Source organism: Pithys albifrons, chromosome 5 (assembly GCF_047495875.1).
Source record: "Pithys albifrons albifrons isolate INPA30051 chromosome 5, PitAlb_v1, whole genome shotgun sequence".
Classification (NCBI taxonomy): Eukaryota; Metazoa; Chordata; class Aves; order Passeriformes; family Thamnophilidae; genus Pithys; species Pithys albifrons.
Genome location: NC_092462.1, coordinates 29,569,854 through 29,593,911, shown reverse-complemented (window position 1 = coordinate 29,593,911; position 24,058 = coordinate 29,569,854). Strand labels below are relative to the sequence as shown.

Sequence of the window (24,058 nt, the reverse complement as noted above, 5' to 3'; positions counted from 1 at the left end):
TCTCCCTCCAGAAGCACAGGTCTGGGTAGGTTCTCAGCCCAAAATGCTGTGAGACAGGCACAGGACAGTTGGACAAGATATCTCTAGTCTTTCAGTCAGATTTGCCTTTGTCAAACACTGCTCCTGAAAAGGTCAGAAGTCTGAAGGAAGGAGGGAACTGCTGCGATAGGTTTTCAGTCTGCTGCAGCAGAAAACACCCATGAAATTTCTCCTTCAAAGCAAACTCAAGATTGAATATACCAGTAGCAGGAATTCTCTTCTAAGGACTTCACACTTCATGTGACTTAGTGCAGGACCACTGATGGTGAGAGATTCCCTGTTACTGCTGGCTCCTGAGAGCAGAAAAGCCAGGCTGGAAGTACTGAGATTAAGAATACTTACGTTGCTCCACACCACTTGGCAACCAGATGGCCCATCACAGCAGTTTTCAGCCCACTCTCAGGAAGAGGGCAGGGTCCTGGTGCCAAATCGAAGATGACGTGACCAAGTGCCAGATCCTCACAGCGACTGTAGCTGAACACTGGCTAGCAGCTCCACAGGCAGGCATAGCAACGCAGGATACAGCTGGGCTGCTCTGGTCAGGCCTCTGCCCGCCACAAGTATTGCACAGGAGACGCCTGAGAAGAAGCTACACGTGCAGCTGACAGCGTGTCCAAGCTGTAAAACCAAGGACTTGCCTCTGTTACAGTAAGTGCTCTCCACCCTCAACTCTGAGCTGTTGAGCAAGGGGACCTCAGTGTGTTTCCCCACTCAGAGACCTTTCCTGTGTTGCTCTGTGGACAACTTAAATACAGACCACCTTGGAGTCAAACACTTGTCAATGAGCTGACCAGGTAAAGCAGAATCCAGCACAAGCACAGCTTGCCAGCAACTGGAAGGCCTTCTCAAGCAGAAGGCTCTCAAAAGTGTTCAAAAATATCTAAAGCACTACAGCCTTGGTGTGGCAACACCAAGAAAAGAAATTCTGAATAGAAGACTTAGTACTGAACAGACAGGGCAAGGGACTGACCCTTAATTTCTCAACAGTCCTGAAACTCAAAGCTTCCTTCTCAGATACTGTTTTCTGTTAAAGCCCAATCCTTAAAGAGAGTGTTTTCAGCAGTACAAGCAGAAACTATTGCAGCTGGCTTAAGCAATGGACAACCATGGTGAAAATGCCTACAGTGGTGCAAGCATCCAGTGGGACCTATTTTCTGGAGGTTGCTGACCTTAGGTATGTCAGTGCTTTTCATCTCCCACTGCTGGTTGCACTTGCCTCTCCACAAAAGACTGTCTGAACTTCCCTGGCTGACATTTTGTTCCAGTTAGAGCTGGAAAAAAGGGACATCTGAATATACAATGACCTTTCTTAAGGTGAGACCCTCATCACCCCAGAGACATTTCCAGTTATTTGACATCTTGAGCAAGGCACAACAAACAAATTTATCCTCAGCTGATTCTTATAAAGTAAACAAGCAAGAACACAATGGCTTCACAGAATTGCTACATCACAGGGACTGCAAATATCTGAAAACTGGCATACTGTGTAGGGTAAACACAACTTCAATGCTTTCTTTTATTTTCCTTGCTAGAGACCAAGAGACTATATTAGTAAAGCAAGAATTCTGTTTCACAGATAAATGAAGAGCCTGTGGTATCCAACATTAGCAAGTTTAGAAAACAACCTTGGGCTGGGAAAACAGAAAAGCACCAGGAACTTTAGGAAAAAAAACCTCTGCTGCCTTTTCAGGAGTTTCAGGAAAGGCTAGAAGTTAAAATTGGGCTGAGCATCTCAAGTAATGCTTATGGCTACATGCACCCTCCTGCTTTTTCTGCAGAATTGGCTACTAGCACTGGCCATGACTTGGAAGTCATTGGTCCTTTTCACTTCTGAGTCTTTGTTGGGTGACCTTGGAAAGGTACTCGGGGTCACCTTGAACATACAAAAAAGGGCCAGGTAGAGGCACTAAGAAAAACTATTATATTCCATGTCCTGCCTTGACTCTCTCCTCAGTCCTCTCTCTCCCTGAGCACCTTTCTGCCTGACAGGACACACCCCCAGTGTCAAGAGCTCAGAAGTATGCTGAGTAAAAGATGAGAGCAGCACTGTTTCCCCACACCCTGCCTCTCCCCTACAGTTATGGCTCAGAAGAAAGGCATGTCTGTCCATCACACGTACACCATTTATAACAGAAACCACCCTGTCCAAGGACTGTTCATGCCTTACTAGTGAGGAGTGTGGTTTTCTGCCAACTTATTATTTTTGGGGCCTGTTTTCACATAATCACTGCCTGACTTGCTCCAGTTTGTCGACATCTTTCTTCTGGAGGTCCTCAAACTGGACACTGCTTCTGAAGAAAAGCTACAAACACCAAGCACATGGAAACCAACATCTACTCTGATCCTGTCACGTGGGTGTGAGCTCAGCAGGAGAAATTCCCCCCTGAGAACAAAGAATATGTAGTTCCAGAACATGGAAGAATACTCTGTCTCATCCAAAAACTGGAGTGAAGCTGGATGAGCACCACCGAGATCTGTTCTCAGAGATGTGATTACTCTGAGAGATTACTACATATCAAAGCTGACAATCTCTGCAGAAGACAGGGCAGCAGCTGGGAGAGAGGGTGTACTTGTGGACACCAAATCCATGGGAATATGGACTGCAGAAAAGGCTTAGTCACTGGCAAAATGCACCTGGGTTTTAAGCTTATGCTAGAATTACATTTGAATACTATTTATTCAGAAGTCCTTCTTGTGTAATCTAGTTTTGTGAGTCCCTTAGCACTCACTGAAGACTCCTTTTAGAATTGAGCCTGCCAGTACTGGGGTTAAGATGAACTGGAACAAAACCTATAGCTTCATGTACAGGAGGTGTCCTGTAGTCACCAGGAAAGTCAAAGAGTGGAAACGTTACCTGCAGAGACCCTGAGATGATTCAGAGTCCAAGAGGTGGGGGCCAGCTAAATTCTCAGTGGGCCCTGAGCAAATACCAGTGCCAATGGCTACATGGCAATGGGGAAGAGAAAGTGTCACCAGGCTGAACACTGGAAAGGTGTTTCAGATGCCAACCTGTAGCCAGCATCCTCCTACCTCCAGCTCTGTTTCCAGTCTTCTCTAAAACAACATTGTCTGCTTTACAAGTCTGGTACTGGCAAGCTGGTGAACGACTTTGTGCCTGATTTGCCAGGTGAAAAGGGAACCAGTTTGTAGTGATGCTGTCACACACAGTCAAAGTTAGCCATGAAACAGTGCAGGCCCCAGGCCAAACATGGAGACTAGTCCACAATAGCATTAGCTGCCAAACTTGGAAACCTTTTGACTGCAACACTATTACCTAAATTTAAGGGCAGCAGGACTGGTTGAATTATTCATTGCAAGCAAACTCTGGCAAACCTTAGCCCTGCTACCTGTTAACAGACTGTGGGCAAACTGCCTTTCTGTTTACAGATGTCTGTTACACAGAACAGTACAAACTGTTCATGCAAAACACATTTCACCCTAGGAACTGTCTGCCAGTCCTTTACTTCTCTAACTCCCTGCCCATGAGTTGTGCCAAGGGTGGTATCCCTGCAGTACCTGCAGTACCTGCAAGTCCCACCCCTGGTCTGAAGAGAGATACAGCCCACAGGGAGGAAGACAATTTGGCCTGTGAAGCATGTGGGTAGGTTTCAACATTCTTTTTGCAGATACTTATGCATGTATTTGCATATATCCATTTTGCATTTCTGTTTTCCTCTGGGAGATTATTCTCTTTCTCCAGTAGTTTTTTTGCCTGTCTAAGGGACCAGACTGGAGACAGTGCTGAGAGTCCATCTTTAGATGTACTTCTCTCACTGCTGTCCCTCTGCATCCAGCACTCTGTCCCTTTCTTCATTCCATAGTCTCACTGCCATTTCCAGTTCTCCTGACTAAATAATCAAAGCACTCTCACGCTTGTGGAAGAGGCTAATGCTGTTCTATCAGTGTCACATGCACATCCCTTTGAGGCCTTGCACTACCTTTTCCAGAGGAAGAGCTCTGTGCTAGAGACTGTTCCTGATCACAGAAAAACTTTTTGGGAAGAAGGACAGGGCTGAAGGCAGCCCAAGAATGGCTACTCCAAATTTACAAAGGGAAAATAAAGTGCAAGTATGCTCTTTCCTTTCGTATTCCATTTTTTTTTTGGCGTTCTTTTCACAGAGGAGGGCCAGTTCTCTTGATGACCTCTTTCACCTATACTCAGCTGTGTCTCCGTGTCTTGCAAGACTGGGTTCACTGCTTAGAGCTCCAGTTTGCTCCACTTGTTCTCATGCAGTTACACAGAAATTAGCTCTGTCCTGTTCATGCAGGAAGTGCCTTTTCATATTCTACCGGCAGAAAGGCAACAACAATCTGAGGCTTTGTGGTTTGTGCAGACAACCACAGAGGTACTTTGGCAGACAAAAATTACCTTCAGAGGGAGTGACACCTAACCCTGAAAGTAGTAAGACCAGGCACCCCAAGTACAGCATTTTGCTCTAAGAATCTGAAAAACTGAAATCCCTTCATCCCAGCTTAAATACTCGCACCAACCCACTACCAAAAAATAAGCACCACTCTTTCCTCACTTCAGCAAGTGCTTCAGACTTTTCCTAACTTCAAACCAGTTCAAGACTTTCTAAAGGCCAAAGGCTAAGCAGCCCAATATGCAATTGAGGACTTCGCCAATTAATTGACTTTCTGATGAGCTCGTCCACCACTCCTGTGCAAAGTGCAATGTATAGCAGAAGGTGATCTCAACTTTAGCGACGCAGAGCAGTTGTCACTATTCATTTTTACTTAAGTGCAGAAACAAAACAACTAAATCCAGATCTAGCTGTCTTCCTCCCTGTGTTTGGGAAGCCTAGTCAGTGAGCCAAAGAGAAACACGTTCCCATTTCCCAAAGCCTTTGATGTTTGGGAGATGATGTCTTGGCCTCACAACTGCATTTCCTCTCCTGGCTGCCTGAAATCCATCTCTAGGAAAGGGTCTGTGGACACCTGCATGCTGCACAGCAGCAGCACAGCTTCCACCTTCCTGCTAAGTCATATAAAGAGGCAGCAAAGACCAACAGAGCAATTCATCCTCTGGCAGTACCTGTCTCTTCCTGTTAAGCTGACATGACCACGGGCTTGCTCCAGGGTCACCATTCCAGTGCCCACACACAAGTATGAGCTACTGGAGATATCTCAGGTCTTCAGGCTGGCCTCCAGCTGCTACTTCAGAAGAAAGGAGGTCCTGACAGTCCCACATGGTCCCTGCAAACTTTCTGCAGACAGCTCAGATACCAGGGGGCACCAGACACCTATGTTTAGGTAACTAAATCTTTCCTTTAGCAGGCCCTACAGGTCTAATTCTTAAAGAGCTTAAGAAAGAGTGTATTATGTGCTGTGTGTGCCAAGCTCTTCTGAAACAGGAATAAATAAAATGAAATTGGAACAGGACTAGAACAAAAACTCTAAATCTGTGGCTAACCCAGTAAGCAGGAACCATTTCTGATCAAGGGATCAGACGGGGATCCTTCTGTCTCCTTGAGAAAACAACCTCCTAGTTGGTCTCCATTTACCCAAATAAACTCTGCCAAAAAATGCACATTCCACCATGCTTCCTTGAGATGTTCTATACACTGTATCTGGAAAGACTCACAAGCTCCTTTTCCATTTGAAGGCCTGTCATTTGAGGTTGTAGCCTTCAGAGTAGATCACCTAAACTGTTTGTAGTGGGACACTACAGTCCTCTGCCATCCTTTAAGTTTTCTCTCATATTGGTAGATACTAGAAGGATGGCTTCAAGCACAGGCAGATTGCCCTCTACGTTGTGTGGGATCCCTACAATCCAATCAGTGCCTTTGCAGCATGTTAAATGGTCACCTTGCAACCTGAGGATTTGGCTGCATATATGCTCCCAAGACCACTTTTCATGCTCATATGAAACCAAAATAAATCAAACAGTATGGATCAGTAGAGGCTCCTGGCAAGACATTAGAGTGCTACTGTTAAAATCACTGGCAGTTATTGATTCCCAGCAAGCTTTCAAGAGTAAGACAGCCTGTTGCAGGAAACTAAGGAGCAGAAAACAGTGTCAAGCTTGTTTTTAAAGCAGCAAAATCAAGCCCTAAGTCAAAGAGGAGAAACAGCTGGAGAAGGTGGCTTGAGAAGGGGGTTTTCTCCCAAGACACTGGACCAAGAACAAACACTTTGCATTCCAGCACTGCCTATGCAATGATGGATCACTTTTTTTGCAGCCACACTGCAGCAACAACTGCAGCAAAGCTCAAGATGAGATTGCAGTGTTTAAAAAAACCTGAACTGGTATCACTTACACATATTCATATACATATAATCACATGTGCTGTAACATGTTTTCAGGTGCTCAATCCAGAATGCAAGCATCAAGGCTCCAGGCTGCTTCCAGGATCACTTGCAAGGAGGTGAAAGAAAAACAGATGCTACCTATCTTCTCCCACCCTCCTGAACTCTCAGGTGGGTGAGCATATGCATGTTTTCAATGGGCTCTCTGGACCTGTAAGAGTTTGACCTGTGATGAGGATTATTTTGGATTTTATTGCCCCTCCATTCACATCAATGTGTCTATCACAAATCTTGAGACCTCCTGGCAGCATGAAAGGTGTGGATAGAGGAAGAGAGGTCAGCTAAGGTACACGAAGACAATTCAGTCCATTCTACACATGCAAAGCAAAGATTAGGGGTGGCGGAGAACATTTATGTTCTAAAAGAGATACAACTGTATGTACAAAGGGCTCTAGACCATGAGGAACTGCTTGAGCTGCAGAACGTGCCCAATGAGATTTTGTGCAATTTTAAAAACATTACACAGTAGTCACAAAATAAGAGGGGGAACAGATGGAAAGCTTCCCATAGCAATGGTCAGATGGCTGCAGCCACAAGCTCAGTTGTTAAGCTGTGAAGCCATTTCATATACGCTATAAACACAGTCATATAGGTTTGCTGTATACCCAGCAGCATACAGCCAAACCCTGTGCTCTTCATCTCTCAGACACAAAAGCTGATGTTTCCACTACAGAGTATTTTGCTCATTACCACAGACACCAGAAGGGGCCTGAATTAGGTCTGTGGTCTCCTGGCTCAGGAAAGAAGCTCTACAGTCTTCAGCATGACTACCTTGGTTCAAAACAGAAGTTTCACCCCAGTATGACACATCAACTGCAGCATCTACGGCAATGTTTCACACACAGACAGAATCAGCCAGTGTTTCACACACAGACAGAATCAGTTCATTCACTCCCTGCCAGATCATGTCACTAATCAACAAAAAACTCCAGAGTCTATGCCAATCCGTATCCACCAAGGTGGGCAGGTCTCTTGGCTGGAGACCAGGATGGCAGCATTTCTTTCTTCTGCCTGAAAGAGAGCTAAATCTTCGGCTGTTACAGTAATTCTGTGTTCATAGTGAAAGAGCATTCATTGTCTGAGGATCATTCGTTTTGGAAACCTTGATTCAACACTAGCAGGGACACTACCACCTCTCAGACTAAACAGCAGAAAACTTCCCGTTGCTATGTTAAATTGTATGTAGATCTCTTAATCTCCCCAATTCCTCAAAAACAAACGTTTAAAGGATATTTTAAGTTTAAAAACATTACCTTCCTCTTTCAAGGCCAACACAAGTTTTTCATTCTTGAAGGCTAATGACAATCTATCAGAAAAATCAAAAGCAACAGGATGCTTGCTCAGTCTACTGAAGTGCCACTCTGCCTCCTCCACATGATGCTACACTTACCAGTGCAGCTCTAGTGCAGAAACAAATACCAATTAGACAAACACCCATCACACATCTAACTTAATTAGCATTCAGTTTCAAAATGATCCTGTCCTTCCCATGGTTTAGAACCTCTACTGGTAGCAGCACCTCCAGAGATGTGCATATGACAGCATGCATGAATGAAAGTGCCATTAAACCATGAGAATTTGCCACAAGCTGTTTGCCATGACTTGTGAAGAAAGCCAAGAGATTCTCAAATTACTTACACTGTTCTTCCTACAGTTAAGTGTCTGTTAACTGGCTGCAGCATTCAGGAACCACAGCGCTGCACTACACAAGGCAATGTCCCTGAACTGATAAGGTTTCTGTAAGACCTCTTCATAACAGTCAGGCCAGCAGTGCAAACAGACAAGGCTTGTTAGAAAATCAGTACAGGCAGGGTCAGGGAAGGACTATTTCATGTAAGCAAAACAAGTAAGAACAAGGAGTGAGCTAGTAAATTTCAGAGAAGCCAGCCCCCAAACCATCAAATGTGAAGTCTTTGAGAGGGGTTTGTAACTACACATTAACAGGGAGAAACAGAATACCAGCACAGCTGATGGAAACCGCTCCCGAAGATCTGCAGCACACCAACAGACAGGCTCTGAAGGCACCACCACAACTCCCACCTGGGCTGGATGCCTGATTTTTTTTCCAGCCACGACAGTCCCAGGCTTTTCAGCTCAAATAAATGCCTCTTATCTTCAAGCCTGCCTGTTTATTCAAGACTCAACAGGTGTGGTGACCTGCTTTATGGGTATTACTTCTGGCAGGACATGGATTAACTTTCCAGACTAATACATCGCAGGACACTTGTCTGGTAGGAAAGAACAGCACTCTAACGAAAAACTGAGTCCTCTGAGAGTAAAGTTGGTCCGAAGGCTCTGTCTGTGGCTAAAATCACATGAAAAATTCCTAGTTAACTAAGTGATCCCAGCAGCAGATCAAGACTACTGGAGAATTTACAGCTTATTTTTCCCCTTGACTGGTTTTCACAGAACCACAGCAGTGTTGTTTGGCAAGGAGGTGGGGAGGTCTCTTGTCCAGCCTCCCATTTGGAGCAGAGTTATCACTAACATGAGTGGCTGGTGCCGTCTTCCCTCTCTTTGTAGAATACGCCCATATATGACCATGCTATCTTCCAGATTGTAAATACAGCCAGAATATAGAGTACACAAGCAGTCAGTTACCCTCTCTGACATGGTGTTTGGTATGCCAAAAAGCCTGCTCTCAAAGTTCAACTGCATTAAACACAGACTATCTGGAGAAGTACAAGCACACACTTGGCCTAACCTGCCTAGATCAGCTTAATAACATGGCACTTCTCCCTTCTTTTTAGGTCTCTATCATCTTAGTCCATATATGGATGAATGGAAATGAATCACAAGCACAGGAGTGTTTTCAAGTGAGAGAGGGAGGCACACTGAGTCTCATACAGCTGGCTGCTGCACCTGTCTATAAATCACACATGAAGTGCTTTCATGCTGTGCAGATTGTAAGTATTCAACTACTTATCAATTCAAGCTAGGAATTACTACAAAATAAAGAAAGGAACACAGCAAGGAGATCTCCAAATCGTATGGATTGCAAACACAAAGCGTTTGGCTGAGTACGCTGCTCTCTGGGAAGGTGTGTCACGCTTCTCAGCCGGCTGCAGCCTGGGACCAGCGTGCCATCCCAAACTTAAACACAACCACGATGAAGCAGGAATTGCTTATTTGGGACACCTCTGGCTCACAGAGGTCCATTTGGCTTTATGTGCTCTTTAACAATCAATGTCATTGAAACAGGGAACATAAACATGGGAGGTCACCTGCAAGTACTTTCCAACAATGGAAGACCATTACTACCATTCACTTCAACTAGCAAAAAACACAACTAGCACTGATTTAGCCAAGAAACTAGGCAGGAAAACCCCACAATATACCTGCAAACAGCATCTCAAGATTTACAATTAAGTTGTGCAGTCATGACCACACACCAAGTTAAGACTGCAGGAGCAGGGCATGGGACTACCCATGGGCACCCATAAACAGAGCAGCCACAGAGGAGAGAACTCCTGAGCCATGCAATCAACTCCCTAATCAGAACCCACCCAGAGGTCACCTCTGCCATAAAGAGGTGTCCAAGGCACTTGCCATTCATTCAAAAAAGGCGTTTTTATCATGTGAGGCCACATCATGCAAGGAAGTCACATTCATTTAGTTTAAGGAGCCACGCTCCTTAAACTACTTCAGGCTTTTCTCTCACAACACAAACTCCTCCAATTTAAAGAGGCCAAAAGCCAGTCAGTGTTGGAGGCTGTTAATGGGAAAGGAGTGACCTAGAGGGAACCCAAGAGAGAAGCAGCTTCTCAACCTGCAAAGCCCTGTCTGCATCCATACTCACAGCTAAGGTCCCAGCTCAGAACAGAGCGGAGCAAAGCGTGTACTGACCATCACCTGGCTACTTCATATACCTCCATCCGGGGAATCCTCCTGGTAAGTGTCACTGCTACCATCGGGCTGTGAAACACGAAGTCCTTGAGAGGTGGCTGGAATGGACTTTGTTGCAACAGAATGATGTTCTATACATCTAGCCCATTTCAAAAGCCTGCAGTCAGTAATTTGTTTCCTGACACGTATCCTTCACAGGTAGGACTTCCAATTTCTTTCTAAAGGGCCTGTTGGTTGTTACTCTTTTTTTCCCAGATTAGAAAGAACATACAAAGATCTCACCTAGCACAAACTTCCTTCCAGAGGAGACAAATGTTCAAAAGTGAAAGCAAAAGGGAAAAGGAGGACTTAAAACAGCCATGGGATGTGCAGGATGAGAGAAAATGAGTGAAAAACCTCACTTCTTTTGCAAGGTTACCAGAGAGTGGCAAAGGCCTGCAGTGAAGCACCAAGAGCTCTCCAAGGGCGTAAGAACTTAACTCAAGGTGAACTGGGGTTTTTATTTACTTCCATTGCTGAGAACAGCCCCCTCCTCACTGCAATGGTAATTTCCAAAAAAATATGAAAACAACAACTACCTTGTTAAACTAAATTATTAAATTACCTTATTTTAAGACAAGCACAGACAGGAGCAGTTTCTGTGGACAACTGACCTGCAGTGAGTTGCCCCTGTAGCTGTACCTCACTGGGAGATTGACAGGAGGGTACAAATTGTTGTAACCTCTTCTTCCCATTTGCTCATCGAGACAGAGAGGCTATTGCTCTTTAACCTGTCTGAGAAACCTTTTTTTCCTAACATAACCACAAGATTCTGTGAAATCCCTTCACATTCATATAAATACATATTAAGAAATCTACTTGAAAGACTTATGTTGAAATTAGTCTGCAATTCCTTTAAGTTTGCTACTGTTCTACAAAGGCTGTCTGCAGTAGTATAGAATTGCTCAAGTACAGCTCCTGAAACGTGAAATAAAAAACAACAACAGAACAAGGCCTCACAGGGCAATGTCTGCGTGCTTTTCTTCTGCATAAAACCGAGTTTGTTTTGTACACAGTTGTCAGTTATTTTTTCCAGCATGGGATGACTCCTCTAATAAATGAAAATATTCATTAGAGTAGATGCACTTAGCAAGTTTCTCTGGACAAACAAATGAGATCAATCTGAAAAACCATCATTTGGCTGAACACAAGCGTGACTAGCAAAATCAACATACCACATTTTTTATCTCTTAAATGCCTCCTCTTCCCCCATAGTAGAAAGCAACCAGAAAAATTCATCCTTTACTGAGTGTTGTGAACTAGTCACATGCATGACATTTATGCCACCCAGCCCTGCAATGTTGCCAGCCCACCAAAGAAGACTAATAAATGAGCAGTGTTGACACCAAGACCTCCAAGACTGCTGAAATCATCTCATGCTTTTAAGGCAAAAATCAGTACCTAACATATTTCAAAATACAAAATAATTTTAATAAGTTTGTTTAAATTTCAAGCAAACCAGCAAAACATTGTTAAAATTCACTACATCTCAAAAATCACAGAATCAAATATTCTGTGAAAATAGTTACAGCTTACGTTAATCCAACTTAGACAAAATAGCATCTGGAATGATTTTACTGATTTCTGCAACTCACTGACCAAAAAACCCCCAACCTACTCAAGCAGCAAACAGAAAACAATTATTATTTAACCCTTATCTCAAAATATCTTTTTGAAGTTATTTAACAAAAATAAACAAGTCTGTACTTAAAATAAATGATGCAAAATTACAACAACTCTTATGCAACCTGTAGTATAATGTGTAACAAAGAGAAGTTTTTCATTAGACTGTGAGCCTGGTTGCAGACCTGTAAATAAAAGACTGGTGATAAAGTCTCTGGCTGCCAGCATGCCAAAGGGAGATCTGCTGAGACAGACTCAATTTCATCACAGAAACCTGCACAACAGTAACTCAGAGACCAAAAAACAGTAAATTACCACAGTTCTTCAGAAAAGAGGATACTATGGTTGCTACAGTGGTAAGCACATATATAAGAATTTGTACAAAATACGGGCTGAGAGATAAATGGTATTTTAGGAGTTTGCATATCAAAGATTTGGATGTGACCTTTCTGAAAAATCCATAAATTGTGGGGACAGAAAGAAAAGAAACTGTAAATTTCAATAAAACACTACAAGTAGAACAAATATTTTCTTTCAGGAAAAAAAAACTCCATCCATAATTCCAAAGCAGTTAATACAGTTGTCTTATCCAAGTCAGTGACTCGGGGAAGACATATATGAAGCAACTGAGAATTGGCCAATACTTTTCCCTCTTATATGAATTTAAAATAGAAGTTTTCGCATTTTCACTGCTGTGATTTAAAAGTCAGAAGACAGGGCCTAGGAAGAGTCTGATCAGTCAAACAGTAATGTTCTCAACAAAGCTTTATTAACTGGTTGTTTCCTGAATGTAAAGTGGTAGAAAGAATGAATTGTAGCATAGGGATAGCAAACTAACTTTTTTTTGACTAAGAGCAACCAAAATTCACTTTTGAGAGCAAGCCATTCTAATGCAAAGCTGATTACATGATGCTGTACCTTGTAACAGCCCATGGAGGCAAAATAAATTAACACTTTGGTCTCTTTTGAATATCATCTTATCTGAGGTCTGGGAAGAAAGCAGTTGTTAGTAATTAGCTGTGGTCTTTACTAATAAAATTATATTAATCTTCCAACATTAGATTTTGAGATAAAGGCATGGCTTCATGGTGTCAGAAGCACAAGAAGACACCAAAAACAGTTGAGCATGTCCTTGGCATGAACAAGAAGCTTCCCATTTTGTTTCATGTAATAATCACAGAGCACAAAATTTTGATGATCTGGCATGTTTTGAACTTACTTTTACTTCCTTCATTTTTAAGCCCAAACAGCTGACAGTGTCTGAAAGTGGCATTAAATTAAGGGGCAGCTATGAGTGTAGCAGGAATAGGAGATGTGATCCTCAAAGTGAAAATCTGAAGAACCTTCTCTTTTGAAATACGGGTTAAAAAAATACTATCATACTGCATTAACAAAATTTTTGTTCAATACACAGCTCTTGTACTTTATGAGGAAGCACACAAACATCTCTCTTAAAGAAAAGCCCCACACACTGCTTTAGAATTGATGAGCATGCTCCCATTTCTCTTAGACTTTGTAAAAAACCAAAAATGTTGGCAGGAACCTTAGAAAAGTGCTTTATCAGGAAAGGCCAGCCCGACCACTTGCTATTTCACTTCTTCCAGCAATGGCTTATTTGTGTGCAATGAATAAGCAGATGCTAGATATGATTAGAGCACAGCACAGTGAATAAATACTACCCACAGGCTGGAGTGGAAAGGCAGCACACAGGCAGGTGTTTAAATTACATGTTCTCAAAAGCTTAACACTCTGCCTGGATTCTGCATATCAACCTTATTTCTAGCAAAGTTTGAAACAACAAAAATCATTAGTATAAAAAAAATTGCTGCAACAGGCTTCAAAGAGCTCCCACGCTGCTCTTTATTTCAATGGAGATGCTTAGTTAAGGTGCTTTAGAATTCTGCATGGCAGACGAGCTGGCAGAGGCGGCTGTTTAGTAAGCTCTACAGAGTCTTTAGTGAGTATCTGAGGGCCGTTCCTGAGGCAGAGCCCTGCACTGTTAGTTTCTGTAGCGGGGCATCTGTGGAGCAGGGGCTCCCTCTAAGGGGGCTGAAGAGGAGACTGTCATCAGCTGTCCACCATGAATTCTCTCGTTTACCCGCAGGTCACAGCCATCCTGAAGCATCCTTATAGCTATCCTTGCAATGTTTTTAGAGTCATCAAGTCCACTGTGAGGTCTCCCATCATAATTCATGCCCAGATTTTCAAGCATGATTGTCAGTTTGGTCTGGTTCCTAGGAACCTGATGGAGAAAATGAGTAACATTGCAGGATTACGGTCTGTACCGAGTCTTTTTAATCTAATACAGTGCAGTAGAAACACATACAGATTTTAAGTCTACTTAAGTCACATACAGCTTTCATGTTGCCTTCTGTCAGATCACTAACAATTTAACTTCAAAGCACCTTGGTGAGACAGACACTCTCACTTTTACAGAGAAGACATAGTCAGCAGGAGCTTGTCTAGACTCAGGATGATGCCAAGAGCCTCTCACCAGCACCAGCTCAGGATGCGCCTGCACTGGCAAGGGTGGAAGCCACGGCCTAGATAGGTTTAACAATCTTAATGAAAAACAAATTACAACCCGCTGTGGCATTGCAGAAAGAATCAGATTTTGGTTTTCCTTTAAAATGCTAAATGGTTAAAGAAGGAGCAGACTCCTGATTCTCACTGCCACCAAGCTCCTGAAGGCCCCCAACCACGACAGGAACAGATCAGCAACCCCTAGAGCAGCCCATGTTTACATGGGTGACCAACAGCATGAACAGACAAGGAAACTTAACTGACGTACCCATACAAAGTGCAACACCAGCTAAAGCCCCAAGCCTTCTCTTGATTAACTATTAAATGTACACCTGTTCCTGGGAAACGTTAAATAAAAACCGAAGGGTAACTTTAAATGAAAACTTTAGCTCGCTCTTTTGGTAATGGTGGTGGCTGGGGTGGGGCAACATGGGACATGACAAGTTCCAAGATACTCCACCATACTACTGGATTTAACAGACAGGCAGAATGGCAACAGCACAGTAGCCAAAACCTGGCAATATGCAACTCCAGTAACACACACAAACTGGAAAGAGCAGGCACAGTGCAGGTTGTGGGATGTTCCATGGGAAAGCTACAATACGTTCCTTGTCATCAGTTTTATCTATTACCTAACAACAGATTCCATAGCAGCACAGGACAGCTAAACAGAAGCACTGAACAACTATAAATGCTACAGCTGTTTACATATATTAAAAAAAAACACACACCCCAAAACACCACACAAAAAACCTGACTCCTTTCAAGTTACAATCTTCATTGCCTCTGATGGTGCCTCAGTAGAGCAGGAAAAAGTTGGTTTGCCTGAGTTAAAGCTGATAGGACTAATAAAACTGCTCTGTCCCAGCATGTTTCAAACAGAAACCATCATGCAGAGAAGGCACAATAATTAGGGGAGAAATGGAGGAACCCTGCAATAATTGCCAAGCACAAAGTTGTAAAGCTCTTCTCTTATTAAATGTCAACCTCTTTTTCATCTAGAGGTTACACTTAGTATGAAAAAGCTCTTCAAGAGAAGACCATCAGCTAGGCTGGAATCACATTCAAAAAAAGTGGTTTAGTGTAGGCTGATTAGGAATTTGTCAGAATCTCCAATAACTCATTTTATGGTAATCTGACAGAAAGCAGCAGTAAGGTCCAGCACTGAACCTGGTATTACTTTTCTCTTGACAATTTGATTCCACTGTAGATATATCCTAATCTTTCTCTGTCCTCATGACACTGTCTGAAGTCAATATTATCTGAGAGCAGTGGTGTAAATTAGTTCTGCAGTGTATTACATGAAAACAGGGAAAAATAACTGAAAAATCAAGAGAGAGTCTTTTCAGCTGAACTACATCAAGATACAATTGATCTAAGAGGGCCAGTATGACATTTTTACACAATCCTTTATGGAGCACATCCTAACTCTTAAAAACCAGATTAAAATCAAAATGCACTACATTATATGATCTTCCATTAGTGAAGTGAGATCTGGACATGAAACATATTTGAAAATTAGGCCCCAGGCAACTAGTTTAAGTACTATAATTTTATACTACACAAGTACATATGACAAGCACAAGAGAACATTCTAGACTTATAAATCAAATTTTCCTTTAAGAAAAATAACAATTTATACAAACCTTATAGAAGTTCCCATATGATTTGCGAATATTTATCCACTTTTTGGCAAAAGAAGGGTATTTGATACGGCTAATACGGCACTGGATGTTCAAAAATTTACTCATATCCCAAGATCTTAAAAAGTTAAAAGAGAAAAACATTAGCAATATAATATATTACTCATAATCCCATATTCTACATATTGCACAGTTTTAGTATTAAAAGCTGTCTTGTCTCTGGTGATCAATAGAAGGAAAACAGTTTAGGAAAAGCTCTTTTGCTATAGGAATGATAAGGGATTTTTTAATATGAATTTAATCAAGGAGGAAAAAAATAATGACATGAGCAAGACTTTCCTTAGGATTGTTTCAGGTCATGGATGGTTAAAGCAAAAAATGGTGCACCCACTACTCCACTTACCACATCTACTCCAAAAACTGCCCATAAATGAGATGCTTACACAGCCCTTGGGGAAGCGACACCGTAAATTTTCCTGCTTCCTTGGGTACACGTGCATCTCTCTGCTTCACCCAGGTTACTGAAACAAGCCTGCACTAAGTTTTATAAGAAAGAAAATCTTTACAAAAAGATCAAACTGTAATCATAAGCACTTGTAGTCTGCTTTCCTGAAGAGAACTACTCCAACAAGTTTGCAAGCTTCAAGCTAAAATGTATCTTTTCTTCCTATCTATGTTAGCTGTTTATGTGAGAGTACATAACCTCACCTATATGGAAACTTCACTGCATGTGTTTTCCTTAAGGAATTTCCTCTGGAGGGAATTCCAGAGATATTTAGGCTCAGTAATATAAACAGTCTTGCACCAGTTTTACTTTAGCATCTTCTCTTTTTAATTCACTGTTGTTTCCAAAGATAGCAACGCAATCACAGGTTAAAAATTAAGTCAAATGGAATTCACCATAGTTCCCTAAATTAATTAAAATCAGAATGGCATTATGTGAACTTCTTATTTTTATGGTGTACATGGATCTATACCGTACACCTCAAGGCTTGTGGGACAGCTTTTTAAATAGCTTCACTGTTCACACTGGACACAGCAACATTTCAGTGATACAGGTTCTTACCCAGAAAAGGCCTGTGACTCACAGTAACTGTCTAAATCTTCAGGAATTTTGAGAAAAAGGTCTCATGACTAAAAATAATTTCTCACTTGTTAATTTAGTTGGGTTAGTTAAAAAACTTTAGTTATGTATCCATTAATATACTATGATACATTATTTTTCAAACTACTCATACTATAGAATATTTATCTGTGTTTTACTTGACAGAATTGTTAGGAAGTTGCACTAAGATTCCCCACACTCTTGTCATAAACTCCAGTTTGTGTGTATGAACTCCTACTGCAGGCAAACATGAAAATCATTCACCTCAACATCATTCACCTCAACACAGCCCGTGTCAAAAACTCCCTATCCTACTCAAATCCCTGCTTCCAAGAGAATGAGGAAAGCAGGTATGTTAACAGAATAGTAATGTTTCACAGCTAAAAGACAAGCATCACCTGCAAAAAAATTCCCTGGCCAGTGCTATACAAGACAAGGCTCAACCACTGTATTTCACCATGTAACAAAGCTGAGATCACAACAACAATATTGCATCACAGATGTATCTGGATGTCACGACCTGTTCACTTTGCAGTCATATTAGGGGACTGGATTTTCCACACAGACCTCTTGAGAGAGCAAGTTCAACTGGCAATTCAGGGAACTAGAAATCCCTCACACACAAAGCTTGTCAGAGCTGGGACCCACCAGAGCCACAGCCCTCTAAGCCAAAGCAGAGAAATTTCTATGCTAGCTATTTCTCCTTGTTCCATAAACATCATAATCCATTATTGTGTTCTGGCAAAATCTGCAGGATGTATTGCATTAACACCAACACACAGAGAGGATAGTACAGCACAATCACCACACATCTCTGAAGTCTCAGGGCACAGAATTTGCCTGGAACTGAACTGCAGTGTTACTTTCAGGTATTATGTGCTACATGAAGGCCAGATGCAAATGGAGAACGACAGCAACAACAAAGCATAAAAAGCCTGTTCAACAGCACTTCATTGCACACAGACCACTAGGAAAGAAATGGCGCCATCTGACGGATTTAAGCTTCATTTCAAATCGTTCAGTTCAGCTTTCCTGATTTTCCCAAAAGCTTCAATTAAAATAAAACAGCAAAATGGCAGTGTCCTGATCCACCTTTTAACAACACTCTCCCAAATAAACACGGCTTTGCAGTTTTAGATCGTGCTGAAGGTTGCACAAGGACATACCCATCTGTTAACATGGCATAGCTATACTTTGTTCCCAGTTCTCGCTGTCTCATCCACTCTATGACATTCTGCAGAACTTGAGGAAAAGCATCAGCTTTATCAACAATGTCCTGAGAGAATAAAAAAAACAAAGTGAGGAACATTTTTCAGAAAAAAAAAACAACCAAAAACCAGCATGAAGTGTACTTACAAAGTTGCCTTCATCACCAAAATCTTTAGAAAACCAGATTACATGTTAACAGACAACTGCACAGATTTTTCTAAACTTAAATAAATAGCACCACAAAAGCACCACTAAAAGAGCCAAGCTCGTAATAGCTTCTGCAAAGGTGACAAGGTTAGTCAGCAGCTGAACTTTGATTAAAGCCTTTTGAGCTTGTTTCCTAGGCTCCTGCTCATGTTACTTGACCACAGGCCACTGCCATCCCTAAGACTCTAAAATCTTTAGAATAAAAATCTTAGAAGGGAACCAGTGCAATTCAAAAGGTGCTTTCCTCTGCTAAAGATTAAGTCTCAATACATGAATTACAAAGTGAATGCTTTTCCCTACAAAATGACCACTGTAGTGTTGTAACTGGGACAGGAAAAAAAACAAGAATTAAGAAAATAGGCCTTAAATAAAAATAACCATGAAAGATTACCATTCAAGATTACTAGTCTGAAAAAACACATGACACCACATTTTTTTCCCTGAAGAAACAGAAGTGCAAATTACCTGGGTTATTCCTGTCAGACTGATGCAGAAGTTTGAAAGCTTGGGATTAATCTCTGGCTTCACATATTGCTGAAAGGTATCCTCCTGTAATGAGAGAATCAAATGCTCAGCTGTAGCACAATGTGCAGCCCCCAAGGCAACTCCTCTGGCTTGCCTACAGCCCAAAGGCAAGAGCAGCTACTTGTCCTGCTGGAGGCAAATAGGAGCATGTACCTCCTCAGCCAATATAAGCCTCACAACTGGCCATCATCAGATTCCTAAAGGGATTAATGGCTTTCCAACAGGAACATGTCCTTCCTCTCAGCCAGCGGGCACCAAAGAGCAGAAATGTGGATCTAAGAGGGGAGAAGGGCAGACACCTCACTCTGGGAAACTAAGCAATACAAGAGTGAAGACTGCAGGCAAGTTTCATGGCAAAAAGCAAGCCCCAAATCCCCACTGCTAAAACAGCACAACCCCTTTGGGACAGACTTTAAAACCATGGTGTTTCCTGTAACTCTAAAGGTAATAAAAACAATCTTGCTAATCTGCACAATCCCCTTTCTGCAATTAGTCATACATGCAGCTACACTCTGATGTAGCATCACAGTGATTACTGCAAATCCTTTTCCTCTTAGTTCTTGATAAATGAACCATTACTCAGAGGTGTGTGCACATCCTCTGTTTCACTGAGTCACCCAGATTCAGATAGACAGCAAGAAGTTTTTCCTACAAGAAAGCTGTACTGGAACAGAGCAGTTAAGCTGCCAAATGCCTACAAAGTGTTTCAAATTGTGGAAACAGTATAGCCTGGCAAGAGGCAGAGTTCACTCAATCTCATTTTCTAGACCTCTGTATTAGTGTCTTCTGGATTGCCTCACACAGGACCACAAAGTTTGCTTATTTTTGATTATGATGAATCTCTTGAGTCCCCAAAATAGAATCGTAGATCTTAAAGCAGGTAAAGAAAGGGCAGGAAGGAACAGACATGGACGACTGAGAAACTCCTATCAATAGAGGGAATCAACAGCAGGAGAATGCTCTAATCCAGATGCTTTCAGAACAGAAAGAAGGCTTTGTTTGTACTTAAGATGAACAGAGGATAGGTCTTTAAAAAAAAAATGGTTCAACATCTACCTTAGAACTAATCTAGACTTTCAGATGCAAAGAAGTTACATCAAAGAACAGCAAACCAACACAGCGATTAGATCACTTACTATTTCCATGGTATGCATGTTTACTAAGACAACAGGAAACTCAATTATTTCATGTACAAATTCAGGTGGGTTTCCTTCTTCACATGTTGCTTCAAAGTCAACAACACAGATGTAGTCATAGCAGCTGTCTCCACTAATGTGTTCCTTCTGCATCAGCTTCTGTTTCTTGTAATAGTTTTTTAGTCTCTTTTTCAGTACATCCTTCACTCCTCTAAAGAGATAAGTGACAAAGATTGCACTCTCATTTAATTAATTGCTTCCCCATTGTAAAACTGAAGCTGTATTTAGCATTTCTAAGTTCATAATTTGTTAACCTCATTTTGAACACCAGCACTTATCAAGTCTGAATTAATCTTACAGTTAACGATCCATTATCTGGGGCAACAAAGGCTGAGATACCTCCCAAAAACCAACACACCCAGACAAAATCACGGACAGACTGGGAAGCACAGCACAGAGATGCTGCAGTCACCTCCACTTTAGCAAGACTCAGCAGCCAAAGACTTTGCAAAGCCCAAGCCTTTGTAGATTGCTCCTAGATGACCCTGGCCCTGGAAGCAGCACTGCTTCACTTGTACTCCCTTGTGCCCTCTGCCTGAAATGACTCATGCTCAAGATCTTTCTGCACCAGTGGCACAGGTAACACGGAATCCAGCCAAAACCCTCTCAATTTGAATTTCAGATTGAGCTTGAATAACTCTACTAAAATAAAGCACTTGAGATTCCAGTTGTCAGAAAAACTTCCTGGACAAGATCCTGCTTGTCAGGTTTGTGGCTATACATAAATTTGCAGTGGCAGGAGACTGAAGGTACTTACTGTCTTTTTAATACAAACATTAAACTATGCAAGTGCAGGTGTCAGAACTGCCACTGTACCAAACCAGAGCTGAAAAAACAAGGGGAATTTACTCTTCAAAGAAAGTTATGTTCAAAATTACACACTACAAATGAAATCACGGAAGTTGCAATAGGAATTATCAGAAAAGCAACACACTGATCCATAAAGAAAATCTCAAATCAGACCACCTGCATTTCAGAACAAGAGCTGCTTCTGCAGAGATAACTCTTCTTCACTCTGGTTTATTAATCTGGTTCAATTCAACGACCAGTTTGTTCAATGTTGAAACAGTATGGGGAGCTGATGGAAAGTCACCTTTTTCTTCACCAAACTTATAAAAAAGTTGAAAAGAGAAGATCTGCTATCACAATACCCTCAAGGGAAAAGATGGTGTGTGCCAATCTGCTCAATCCTCCATATTAGAGCTGATGCACTATTTCTTTACAGGTAAGAAATAGTCCGACTAACTTAATTGAATATATTGACAAAAGAAGTCACACTTAGGTAAAAGAGAAGTTGAAAGTTTTCTGCATTTACAACTGAACAAAAAATGCAAATAGAAAACTTATAACCTGGGAGGAGACCACAAACACATCATACACTATTTGAATTCTGCTTTTTACTTTTAGATCAGAGTAACTGCTGAATAGCTATATAAATCTAATCTGTTTTAACAAAAATTTTCTCAAGCAATGATAATTTTTTTTCTTCCTAAGGCACTAAGTTAATTTAACCAAAGGAAGACTTGAAAAAACTATGCAGGCAGATCATCTGCAGACAGATGTGATGGCGGTAGCAGGCTGCACTTCCCTCCTCCACACCACGTTTTCCCTTTGATTCTGCTCAAATCAATCTCTGCTAATTTCTTTACTTTTTTCTCTCTGAACAGCCTCTCCCCTGCAGTCTCTGTCATCTCTAGAAAGCTAGACTTATCCTTTTAGACTCCATCTCACCTGTCATATTCCCTCATCCTAGAGAGCAGAAGCTGCTCACTTTGCTAACTCCCCACCACTCTTTCCTCATTACTGCTGCCTACAGAAACAATGCACTTTGTTTTTCCCAGCTGACTTTTTACACAGTATCTCAAATTTGTCTGGCCACAGCAATATCAGAGTCTTGCAGGTCATTTCCAATACAGCAAGAACTACAGTGTATTCCCTTTCCTCTTCCCCACTGAGCACAAATCTAGCTTATAATGCTTTTCACATTATTCTAGCACATCTATTCAGAGCAGCAAACTCTCCACCTAAAGATACTTGTCATCTGCATTGACTAAATCCTGAGCCTCAGCACCACAGTTTCTAGCACGTACCAAATCTATAGTGGTACAGTAAATGAAAATATTTATGTCTGAAGCAAGTTTCTATATGCTGAAGGTCTGCAACATCACCTAAGAATCACTGCAGCTCTTCTTTCCCCTGTGAACAAAATTGTGATGAGAGGTACCCTACAGTCACATATTCTTTCAGTTCTTTGGGTTACCAGTTGAGACACCACTCATTGGGCAGTATGTATTAACATGCATTAATACTACAGCAAACACTGCAACAAGATTGCACATAAAACAAATGGTGCTTAGTGCTGTGTCTGCTTTTCACTCTGTGCTGAGCTTGTAAATTTTAAAATAATCATCCCTTTATTCTCTCAAAGATAAATGTTTACAAACAAGCCTAACCTGGTTTCAAGCTTGAACTCTGCAAGCTTACTTCTGAGCTCTTCTCTGGTCATTCTGTTGATATAACCATTGGTTATAGCAATTTCTTTGTAAACTGGATCACTGAAGTCATTCGAACTGGCAGCTGAGGTTTTGCCATTAGTTTCTTGATCGTTGATCCTGCAATGCTGCCTACCCTAAAAAAAAAAAAAAGAAATCCTGAAGTCATTTAGGGTGGTCAAAAGAAGAACCCGGAGCATTTTTACAAATCGTTTTGGCACCAAAATGCAGTAAAGCATCACAATGTTACACGTGTGATCAACCTGAGTGAACTTGCTTATAGATGGGGAAGAAAATCAATACTGAAGCCTGCTCTGAAGCACGATGCTCCTAAAAAGCAACAAACAATAAAGGAATACTAACAAAAGTGTCTTTCTTCGAGCGGAACAGCAGCTCCCTGAGACAAAACTTGAGTGAGCATCCTAACTTCAAGAGAAAAGGCGAGTTCCCCGGTGTGATCCTTCAGCAGCATCAGGGGGTTTCTCTCGACACCTTAATTGGCCAGAACCCACACTGACTGGGACACGTAGGCAGGTGCCCACACAGAAGTAAGATAAATAAAGCAGCAACCTGAGAGGCAAAACCAGTGGCATTTCGGCTCCCGGCCGTGACTCGCCGGGGCGGGCCCGTGGCATTAGCGGCCCCTCGGGAGGGAGGGAGGGCGAGCCGGTAGCGGCGGCCGGGGGTAGGGCAGGGCAGGGCAGGGCAGGGCAGGCCAGGGCAGGGAAGGCCGGGCCGGGCCGGGCGGGCCTCAGGGGCGGGCGGGGGTGAGAGAGCCCCGCCCGGGCAGCACCGCCCCCGCCGCCCCGTGCACTCACCGGCGGGCAAGCTGCGGAACCGGGCGGCGCCGGCGCCTCGGCCGGAGCGGCCTCCGGGCGGCTCTCCTTCTGGTCTTTCATGGCGCCGGCCGCCGCGGCGGGGACGGCCCGGAGGGGGCGGGCAGAGCACAGGGCCCGCCCCGGGAGGGGAGGCTCCACCGCCGCGGCCACCGCCCCGCCGCGCTCGGGCGGCTGCGTGAGTCCCACCGAGCAGCTGCGGACCCGCCTCCCTCTCACCGCCCACCGCACCCCGCGTAAAGGGTTGCCGTGGGCTTGGCAACGGGCGCTCGGGCCGCCCCAGCCCCGGCCCTGCGCCTCTGCAGCGGCACCTTCATCTGATGCTCCTGCATCACGAGTCCGCCCTGCGTCTGGGGTCACGGCAGCTCTCTGGAAGCTCTGCCCGTGTTATGGGAAACATACACCGGACAGACACTTCATCTGTGCTTCCATGTTCCTTCTCGTGAGGCTGACTTAGCGGAGCACT

At 42.7% G+C, this 24,058-nt stretch overlaps 1 protein-coding gene across 1 annotated transcript; it reads right to left on the bottom strand.

Moving 5' to 3' along the window:
* Positions 1-11,642: 11,642 nt before the first annotated feature.
* Positions 11,643-23,703, bottom strand: ERI1 (exoribonuclease 1). Its single transcript, XM_071556074.1, has 7 exons — positions 23,575-23,703; positions 22,718-22,893; positions 20,205-20,415; positions 19,009-19,092; positions 18,294-18,403; positions 16,026-16,140; positions 11,643-14,098 (listed from the first exon to the last, which is right to left on the bottom strand). Exons 1-7 carry the CDS (start codon positions 23,653-23,655, stop codon positions 13,856-13,858), a joined length of 1,020 nt encoding a protein of 339 aa, XP_071412175.1. The 5' UTR covers positions 23,656-23,703; the 3' UTR covers positions 11,643-13,855.
* Positions 23,704-24,058: the final 355 nt, after the last annotated feature.

Excerpts from the sequence above, each read along its gene's own strand:
- ERI1 (XM_071556074.1), bottom strand. The coding sequence starts at position 23,655 with ATGAAAGACCAGAAGGAGAGCCGCCCGGAGGCCGCTCCGGCCGAGGCG. Across the intron at positions 20,416-22,717 it reads GAGTTCAAGCTTGAAACCAG|AGGAGTGAAGGATGTACTGA; the intron begins GTTAGGCTTGTT and ends TTATCTCTTTAG. Across the intron at positions 16,141-18,293 it reads TATGCCATGTTAACAGATGG|ATCTTGGGATATGAGTAAAT; the intron begins GTATGTCCTTGT and ends TAACTTTTTAAG.